Raw genomic sequence first — 9,282 nt, 5'->3', positions numbered from 1 at the left:
TACACCCAAAACACACACCATAGCTGTCCAGCCCTTGTACAAAGGAGGCCCCAGAGAGACACAGACACACACACATGCACTACAGATTGTTTACTGAGGGGAGGCACACAATGCATACACATGGTCGAGGGCATAGGGCCATTCCCCATTGCCCCTTCACACACACACTCACACACACACACACACACACACACACACACGTTCGTGTGCAGGCGCGGACCTGCCCTCAGCGGCTCCCTCACACATAAACACTCAGGATGTCCGCCATCCCATGGAGCACACCTGCGTTCCCTCACACATCCGTGGAACTGTCCCCTGCACTGCAGGAGGATCTGTTGCCACAGGGAGGGACCGTGAGCGACCGCCTCATCTTTGCTCCTCCCACGACCCTTGGTTTTGCGCTAGAGCTGACCAATATGATGCATGGCATTGCAACTCAGCAATGCAGGGCACAGTTCCAGGTTGAAGGGCAACAGAATAAGCTCTCCGAGCCATGTGAATACGGTGGTACGAGGAGCCCAGGGGACCCCAGGGCCCCACTCGGGAGCACCTTACCCCTCCTGTGTGCCCCGCTCTACAGAACAAGACTTCCCAAGAGAGCCCCGCCTCTTCCCTTCCTCTGCCAGATCCTGCTTGGAAGGGTGGGGTTCTGTCCGCAGGCCAAGAACGGCTGTGCCCTGGCCCCTTGCTCTCCATCACCCCACCCATGGAATCCAACAGGATGGGGGTTGGAGGGTCCCACCAGGCTTCTTGCCTCCTTGCCATTTCCTGTGCCCCCAATATAAAACCACACATGGACACAAGGTGCTTTGTAACTTGTTTATGACCCTTCTCCCTGACCCTGCAGCTAGGGGCAGGATCCTCTCTAGCGCTGCCCCTGCTGCTCCTTGTCCCTTTTGCTGTCCCGTGCAGGCTGAGCACCACGGAGAAGAGCCCATGCAGGTCTCTCAACGGTGGAGGCCTCATCAGATTCTTCTTAGTGGTGCAACGCGGATGCTCTGTGATGTCCACTTCCACACGGCTGCCATGCCTTGACACACACACACACACACAGACAAACACACACACACACACACACACACACACACAGAGAAACATGAAAATACACACAAAAGTCTTAGCTATTTGTGAAAATGTATGATGCCAGGGATAGTGAACGTGATGTTGTGAGCATGCCTTGTACTCGTGGGATCCCAGTTCCTCCACAGCCAGGGCACCGTGACCCTGCTTGGGATGGCCTGGGACCATTCCCAAGGACATGTGAACGATGTGGGAGGACACGCGGTGCTCAGGCATGTGGACGGCCGTCAGGGAGTCGTGGTCCAAGAGTGGGCTGGGACAAGGAGCCCGACTCCCAAAGACAGGCAGGCCATCGCCAACCGAACGAGCGGCAGGAGGACCGAGAGAGAGGCCGACAGCCATGGGAGACACTTCAGGAAAATGGGCTGGGGGAGCCTTGCTTGTCCGGATTGGCCAGGGGTTTTCCGAAGGACAGCATGGCAGGCATGAACCTGCCGGACTAGACCCATCCTCGGCCCTGTGTGTGCGCTCTGAGTTCCCGCAGGCTCACTTCCCACCCTGCCCCCTGCTCCATGGGTCCAAGCTCCTCTGAGCCTCAGTTTCCCCGCCACCAAATTGACTGTCCCCTGGCACCCCTGCCCACAGGGCTCTGGACCCAGCCCTCCTGGCTCCTCACCGACAGGTCGTCCTCTCAGCTCATTCCCAGACGCCGCCTTCCAGCCTCGGGTAGTACTGCAAGGGATTGGGCCACAGGTCCTCGATGATGATCTGGTAGGGGACAAAAGGTGAGCTGAGCACGGGGCCCCCGACCCCGTTGCCCAGCAGTCGGGACTCCAGCATCTGCGCTGCTGACGAAGGCGCAGGGGCCTCACCCCGGCGATCCTGTTGGACCCTGGGCAGCTGGGGTCACACAACCAGTTGAAGAAGTTCAGGCCGCTGGGGTCTCGCCTGCGGCTGGCAGCACCACTTTCATAATCCCAGAACCACTGGACTGGAGTGCAACGAGTCTCCCGATATCCTGCGGGACGAGGAAACTTAAGGGAGGCTCTCCGAGGCCTAGGACCCATGCCAGCTCTCGCTCTCAACCGACGACCTGTCCCCCTTCCTGTGCCAAATCCCTGCACTGCCCGAGGACCCCACACTCTTCCCTTTCCACCCCCGGGCCCTCATGCCGGGAAGCCCTCCGCCAGCTCCTCTGCACCTCAAGCCCACACCTACCGCCGATGCTAAGGTGATACTCCTTAACGATCACGTCGTTCTGGAAGTAGGGGTTGCTCCCAAAGTAAAACATCAACCTGCAGCGGTACTTGGGACGACCCAGTTCCTCCACCTGCCGCAGGAAAGCAAGAGAAGGGGGAGGGGGAGGGGTCGTTGACCCTAGGTGTTCTGCGTGACTGACTGACCGCAACTCTCAGCAACTCAAACGCACCCACTCCAGCTCCACCCCCACTCCCAAGGCACCACCGCTGGCCTCAGGCTCCAGGGCTAACCTCTAAATTGGTCATGTAGCTGAGCATGTCTGTGTCCTGGTCACCTATCACAGCTGATAACTGGGGGTGATTCAGGATCTGCCTTGGGTCAAGGAGCCTCGACGTCAAGGGCGCCGGGAAGAGAACCAGGAACGCCCCGGCCCTTCCCGACTGAGAGCCAGGGACGGAAGGCGGCCTGTGCAGAAACAGCAGGCACTTCCCCGTCCCAACCTCCCCAGCGCTTGCCCTTTCGTCACCCATGCTCTGCCCTGGGGCATCGCAGGGCTTGGAGGATCAACAGGGCTGAGGCTCCCGGGGCCCAGGAGGGCAAGGTCAAGAGCCCGTCCGCTCTCCCTGCCTACGTCCTCTCTGGCCTGTGCCCGTGCTCGGCTGGGCCAGGAGGCAGTCAGTCACCACTCTGGATGTTTGGATGGTCTCGGTCCCCCTCACGGCCCCGTTTGCTTGTGTGCTCACCCGAGGCCCTGGGCCCTTGAGGGACCTTCTGTGCCCACAAGGGGGCTGCTCCGCTCGCTTGCAGCATGGCTGCACACCCAGGGTCTCGAGCAAGGGCCTGGCAGAGTCAGCCACAAAGGGAGGAAAGGGGTACGGCGGGAGGAAGGAGACAGAGAGACAGAGACACCCAAACCCTGACGACAGACATAGACGGAGGGCTGGGAGGGTTGAGAGAGAGAGACAGAGAGAGAGCGAGCGAGCGAGCGAGCGCGGGTGGGGGACATGGAGAGGGAGAGGCAGGGAGGGAGGAAACGTGTCTGGGAACACCTGGGCCAGGGGCCTCGGCCGGCTTCAGGAGGGCCTGTGGAGACAGAGTTGGTAGCACCCGGGGCACCGTGTCCAGGGTCCCGGGGCCCGCTGAAATCAGGCAGCCTGCTGACTGACTCTCAATGAGTGCAAGCGCACCACAGAACCGGAGGTCTCCGGGAACTCGGCAACGATACACGGTTTGAAGGACACGGAACGAGGCGGGCAGCCTCTCCATCTGCCCCATTTACCCCAAATCCTTTCCTTCCAACATGTGCTCTGAGCCAAGTGGGCTGGGCTTCACTAGGGGTCCAGAGTGTTGACACGGGTTCCGGGACCGCAGAGGCGTGTGGGGGTGCTGCAGCCCCAAAGCACTGGCGCGGAGCTTCCACTCACAGAGGACTCCACAGGTCTCAGGCTCTGGCTTTCCCGCCAACGCGCACACCCGCACCCACCTCCTCCCGGACCAGCCACTGCTGGACCCCGGCCCCCTAGGCAGTGCAGTAGAAGGGTAGACCCAGGGCTCAGGGCTTTGCGCTCCCTGCTGGCCCAGCAGCCTACTGCTGGCAGGTGCCCATTGCTGGAGGGGTGGGTGCCATGGTTGGGGGAGCCCGGCCCAGCTTCGCACTTCTCTAGCCCCTGGCTCAGGCTCAGGCTCTGCTCCCTGCTGCCCTGCTCCCACTGTCCTCCCCAGGGGCCAAAACCGAGCGGGCGCGATGAAGGAAGGATACGGCGCGTGCCCAGAAGCCAGGGATGCCCTGGATGATGGCCCTCCTTCGAGCCAGGTGACCACTCCGCTTCTGATTCATCCTGCGCTTGAGCCGCAGGTAGGCCCTGGTGGCTTGGACATCCACAGAGCGGAGCGCTTCCTGAACCACCTGCAGCGCGGCAAGGGCGGCCCCGGCTGTGTCGGGCCGCGGCACCGGCTCTGCCTGCGACAGCTCCTTCGGCTTCTCGACCCGCTCTGCTTGCGCCACCTCCTCGTCTTCCACCGCCACCACCTCCTCGTCTTCCGCCGCCAGCACCTCCTCGTCTTCCGCCGCCACCACCTCCTCGTCTTCCACTGCCAGCACCTCCTCGTCTTCCACCACCACCAGCTCCTCGCATTCCACATCCAGCACCTCCTCGTCTTCCACGGCCAGCACCTGCTCGTCTTCAACTGCCAGCACCTCCACGTCTTCCACCGCCAGCACCTCCTCGCATTCCACCTCCACCTCCTCGCATTCCACCTCCACCCCATCCTCGTCTTCCACGGCCAGCACCTCCTCGTCTTCCACCGCCACCACCTCCACCTCCCCCACGATATCCAGCACCACAAGCACCAACACCTGCCCCGCGCCGGCCTCCTCTGGGCCACGCGGGGCCTCAGCTTCCCGCACAGCCGCTGCCACCAAACCGGCAGCCTCCAGGGCCAGAAGCGCCCCCGCGTGCCCGCAGCAGCCGGTCTCCCTGAGGGCAGCCGCCTCCTCACCGCCCCCGTGTGGTACCAAGGTGGTCCCGGATTCTGGGGCAGCTCCGCCTTCCCCGGACCCAGACTCCCTCTCCATGTGGCCCTGCCCCTCAACCCAGGCAGCTGCGGAGGGCAGGCGATAGAGGCGGGAACCGCAGGCTCAGGTCCGCGCCCGGCGTCGGCGGTGGGCAGCAGCCGCCTGTCTGAGTGCGCGGGCCTGGGGCACGCATGCGCACAGGGACCCGGGGCGGTGGCTGACGCCACCAAGCGGCGCGCGGCGTGGCGTGCCGGGAGGAGTCACACATGCGTCCTGGGAGCGATAGAGACTCGGAGCCCCAAGAGGATGGGGGTGCTCCGGGGTCTCGCCCGGGATAGGGCCGTGGGCGTGGCCACCACCCTACTGGGCCCTTGCAGGCGCCAGAGCTAGCCAGGAAGGCCGCCCGCGACGCTCCCCCGCGGTGCCCTCCGTGCCTCCCAACCCCTAACGTTTCTACACAGACACCTCGTAGGCCTTCCCGACGGTGCCCTCGTGTCACAGTCCCGCTCGTCCCTTTCACATCCGTCCCTCTGGGACCCCTCGCCTCTCGCTAGCATTTGAAATCCAGCGGCTGAATCCAGTGTCTCCCCGCAGCCCGAAAGCCTCCCACGCTGCTTCTTAGCGGAACCCGGGGAAAGCCCTGGGGGCATCGGCTGGTGCTCCAACGGTGCCGCTTCACTGTTGTCGGGCTTTTGCCCTGGAACAATCCAGCGGTGGAGGGAGCCAGGAGCCTACCACCAAGCTGCTGCGTGCAGGGACCACCCCCCTCCACACCCCAGCACCACCCCGTTCCACCCAGCTTTCCTTCAGATAAGGAATCTGCACACAATGTCCTGGCCCTTAATTTTTTTTTTTCTCTGCAATTTTTTTTTAAGATTTTATTTATTTATCAGAGAGAGAGGTGGGGAGAGAGCACAGGCAGGCAGAGAGGCAGGCAGAGGCAGAGGGAGAAGCAGGCTCCCTGCTGAGCAAGGAGCCCGATGTGGGACTCGATCCCAGGATGCTGGGATCAAGAGGGCCAGGAGGACCCTGGCCCCAAGAGCCACAGTCCCTGGCCACCAGGGTGCACACAGAGCTTCTAAGCCGGCCCCAGCCAGATCCCCCACTGGCACTGGGAGGCATGCTAACGGGCCAGACTTTAAGTCCGAGGACCAACTGCATCTTTCTGGGAGCCTGCCGCTTCGAAAACCCTTTCCCGCTGGACTTTCCTCTGCCCGACCTCTTTCCCTTTCCCGTCTGTGTCTCTTTTCCTCTTTGCGTTCTCATCCGTCGCCGCCAGACCTTCATCCAAGGGCACTCGGGGTCTTCCTTGCAACTTTGCTCCGAGTGCTCCCTTTGTCTGGGTCCATCGCTGAGTGGAGTACCAGCCGGGGAGGGCATGGCGCACCCACCAGGTGCGCATTGACAGCACATGTGTCCTTTCTCAGCACGTCCTTCGTGTCCGAACCACCCCTCATGCAGGTGCACGCCACGGGGGGATCATGGGCCACATAGGACGCCGGCCACCGGAGGTGTGAGGAAGTCCCCGCGGGGCATGGCAAGGCTGCCAGCCTTGCCCTTGCCTCATGGGAGGGCCTCACATACCAAGGATGGGTGGGTGTGTCCTGGGGGTTTTGGAGCCGAAAGAAGCAGGAGGAGCTTCCTTGAGATGAAGGGCAGGCTGCATGGTGGGCCCAAGTGTCTCCGTTGCCCACGTTAGCTCTCAGTGCAGAGAGGGACGCCTGCAGTGAGCAAAAGGTATGGCCGCCTGTGGCGAGCAGGCAAATTATCTGAGACTGTCCCTGAAAAGGTCCCGGCGTTGGTGTGACTGGTGCAATCCAAACTGACCTAGAGGAGGGTCCTGAGGGTCCAGAGGCAGAAGTGCCCTCGAAACAGCACAGCCTTGCAGATGGGGGAGGCTGCGGTGGTGACAGAGAGAGGGGGAAGCCAGGGAGCCTGGGAGGAGAGCACCATAGCCCAGGGGGAGAAGAAGAGCTGGGGAGCGAGGGGGGCGATGGGATTGACGGACAGAGTTCAGGACAGACACGAGTGTGCAGGTGTGGGGATGGAAACACAGCGACGGAGCGAGGAAGGCCGGAGGCACAGAGGGAGGCTTTGGTCGTACAGAGGGTGCAAGGCGTACTGGCCCGAAAGACATACCGCCTATGCAGAAGGGACCCCCCCAACACACACCCGATTGCGGAAGCCAACGGTCCGCTGAGCAGAGCTCCATCCAGTGGTGTCAAAGAGGTCAGCAATCGTGTTCCCTGAAAACACCGGTCAGACAGCCACAGAGGAAGTCACGGCGGCGGAGGAGAGGGTGGAAACAGACAGGGGCTTACACAGGAACCGGGTCTAGCAATCGTGGGCGCGAGGCGGCCCCGGTCAATAAGGAGTCTTCACAGCCATCTAGGACATGTAGACGACAGCACAACGGGCAGCTTTTAAAAAGCTTCCCCTGCCTACGCTCCGTGCGAGAGACTGACCTTTTCGTCCCGTAGCCACAGAGCATTTGAAAGTGGGACGAGTGAGAGTGATGAGTGATCTGAAGACCTAGGCGTGGCCCCGGAGATCCCTCCCCCTCGCTGGCCGGCTGTAAGAGCGGGGCTGTTCCTCTGTTCCCAAGGATGCGTCAACACATGGCTTACGGCGCAGGCAGCCAAGGACTCCTCGAAGACTACTGAGACAGCCCCGGCCTCATCTCACTCCACGTTGAAGAACACGGGGCCCAGGGCCCAGGCAGATTGTCTCCGCGATAGAAATTCATACAAATCCAAGTCGGGCCAACGGCCCCGCATCTGTGGCAAAGCAGAGACTCACCAGGGCCAAAGGTCATTATGCAGCCCCAGCTACGCTGATATGGGCCAGGCAGGGATGCGACATCAGAGACGTGACGGCACAGGCCTGGCCTCCACTCCCTCCACAGCATTGTTTCTGTGCCGGAGAGGATGACCACGTCAGCAAGAGGCAGGCCCCTTGCCAGACTGGTAGCGAGCACGGGCACTGGGGTCCAAGGGACAATGAACTACAGGCCCAGCCCTGCTGTGTGCAGTGGATGTGCTTGAGGACATCCCCAGGGAGCCCTCTGGAGGACTGGCATCGCCATCCCCCAAACCCAGACACTGGCCATGTTTGGCGCTGGCTCATCCTTCCCTAGCCTTGCACTCTGTCTTTACCCCAGGGAAGACATGAGACCTGATAGCTGGCCTTTTGTTCATCAACTCCCGCTGCCCAGCACCACCATCGGCACGGGAAGGACCTCCCCCCGCTGGGATGCCGTCCCAGAGCTTATGTGTCCTAGACCTCTGGGCAAGCATGAGGGCCCATCCCTTCCTCGGAATGGGGATTCCAAGGCAGCATCGTAAGCACCAACCTTACACCAGGAGCTCAGGCACACCACCTGCTCCTTTCTGAGAAGGAGCTCATTCGTGAGCCTCCACACAGGAACATACAGGAACACGGGTGACATTGGTCTTCTACATTTCAGTGGTTTTCCTCGGGGGCCTCAGTCGACCTTGTCTTTCACCCCGGCACCAGGCTCCGTGGGAAGTTTTCACGGCTTCTGGTCAAGGGCGATGCTTCCTCATATTCATCTCAGCAGCGTGAACCTCCCTGGGTGGGACAGATATGCAGACACACACACACGAACACACGGGCACTCAGGCACTCAGAAGGGGGCTCTGCATTCCCACACCTGGCCCCTGAAACAAAAGAAAGGAGATGGCACATGTACACACAGACACACACACGGCTGCACACATACGCGCGCACACACACACACACACACACACACACGGAGTGAAAATACAAACACACCCCATCGGGCTCCTTTCAAACACACAGACACACACATACACACGTGCTCACGCAAAAACACCGAACACACTAAATACACACATGTATCTCTGCAACTCTGGCATGTACACCAGACATGCATGCAGGCACAGAGGTGCTCGTAAGCACACACACACACACACACACACACCATAGAGCTCTCACAGAACGTCTCTGGCACAGGCATAGACATTTGGTCCCAACTCAAAAGGACATTCCCAGGTGTGACCTGGGACACTCGTAGTCACACACACACAAGAGACCACATCCAAAGCCTCTGGCAGACAGGCATACACAACTGACCCCAGCACATCGGAGCATGCACACTCACACAAACTTACCCTTGAGGAAAGGGCAGAATGTAAGCAAATCCCTTGTTCTGCATCCTCAAAGAACGCACGTGTATACAAGCCTGCACACACACACACACACACACACACACACACACGCAGACAGGCGAGCGGTTTGCGAACCCACTGTACACACTACATACACACTCGTGCATATGGATCTGAGGCCTGCACACCATCCCTTGCATGGAGACACATAGGCGCTTGCAAAAACACTCGGGACACACCCAGTTGCCACAAGGTCTCTGGCACAGGCATACGCATTTGGCCTCACCATAAAAATCATACACGTGTGTGCCCAAAAACACTAACATGCATTCCCCACCACCTCTATGGCCTCGAGCCCACAGGCATAATAACGTGACACATCGGCGCATGCACAAA

The 9,282-nt window shown here is 60.8% G+C and overlaps 1 protein-coding gene across 1 annotated transcript; it reads right to left on the bottom strand.

Annotated features, from left to right (window-relative positions):
- Positions 1 to 2,248: 2,248 nt before the first annotated feature.
- On the bottom strand, positions 2,249 to 4,057 carry LOC131822491 (testis-specific Y-encoded protein 3-like; the record flags this gene model as incomplete). The annotated part of the gene is made up of 3 exons (XM_059158803.1): positions 3,980 to 4,057; positions 2,511 to 2,588; positions 2,249 to 2,350 (listed from the first exon to the last, which is right to left on the bottom strand). Coding segments are annotated over exons 1-3 (258 nt in total), but the record flags the coding sequence as incomplete, so codon positions are not given.
- Between the last annotated feature and the right edge of the window lie 5,225 nt (positions 4,058 to 9,282).

Source organism: Mustela lutreola, chromosome Y, assembly GCF_030435805.1.
Source record: "Mustela lutreola isolate mMusLut2 chromosome Y, mMusLut2.pri, whole genome shotgun sequence".
NCBI lineage: Eukaryota > Metazoa > Chordata > Mammalia > Carnivora > Mustelidae > Mustela > Mustela lutreola.
The sequence above is the reverse complement of the archived record's forward strand: the minus strand, read 5'-3'. Positions and strand labels throughout refer to the sequence as shown.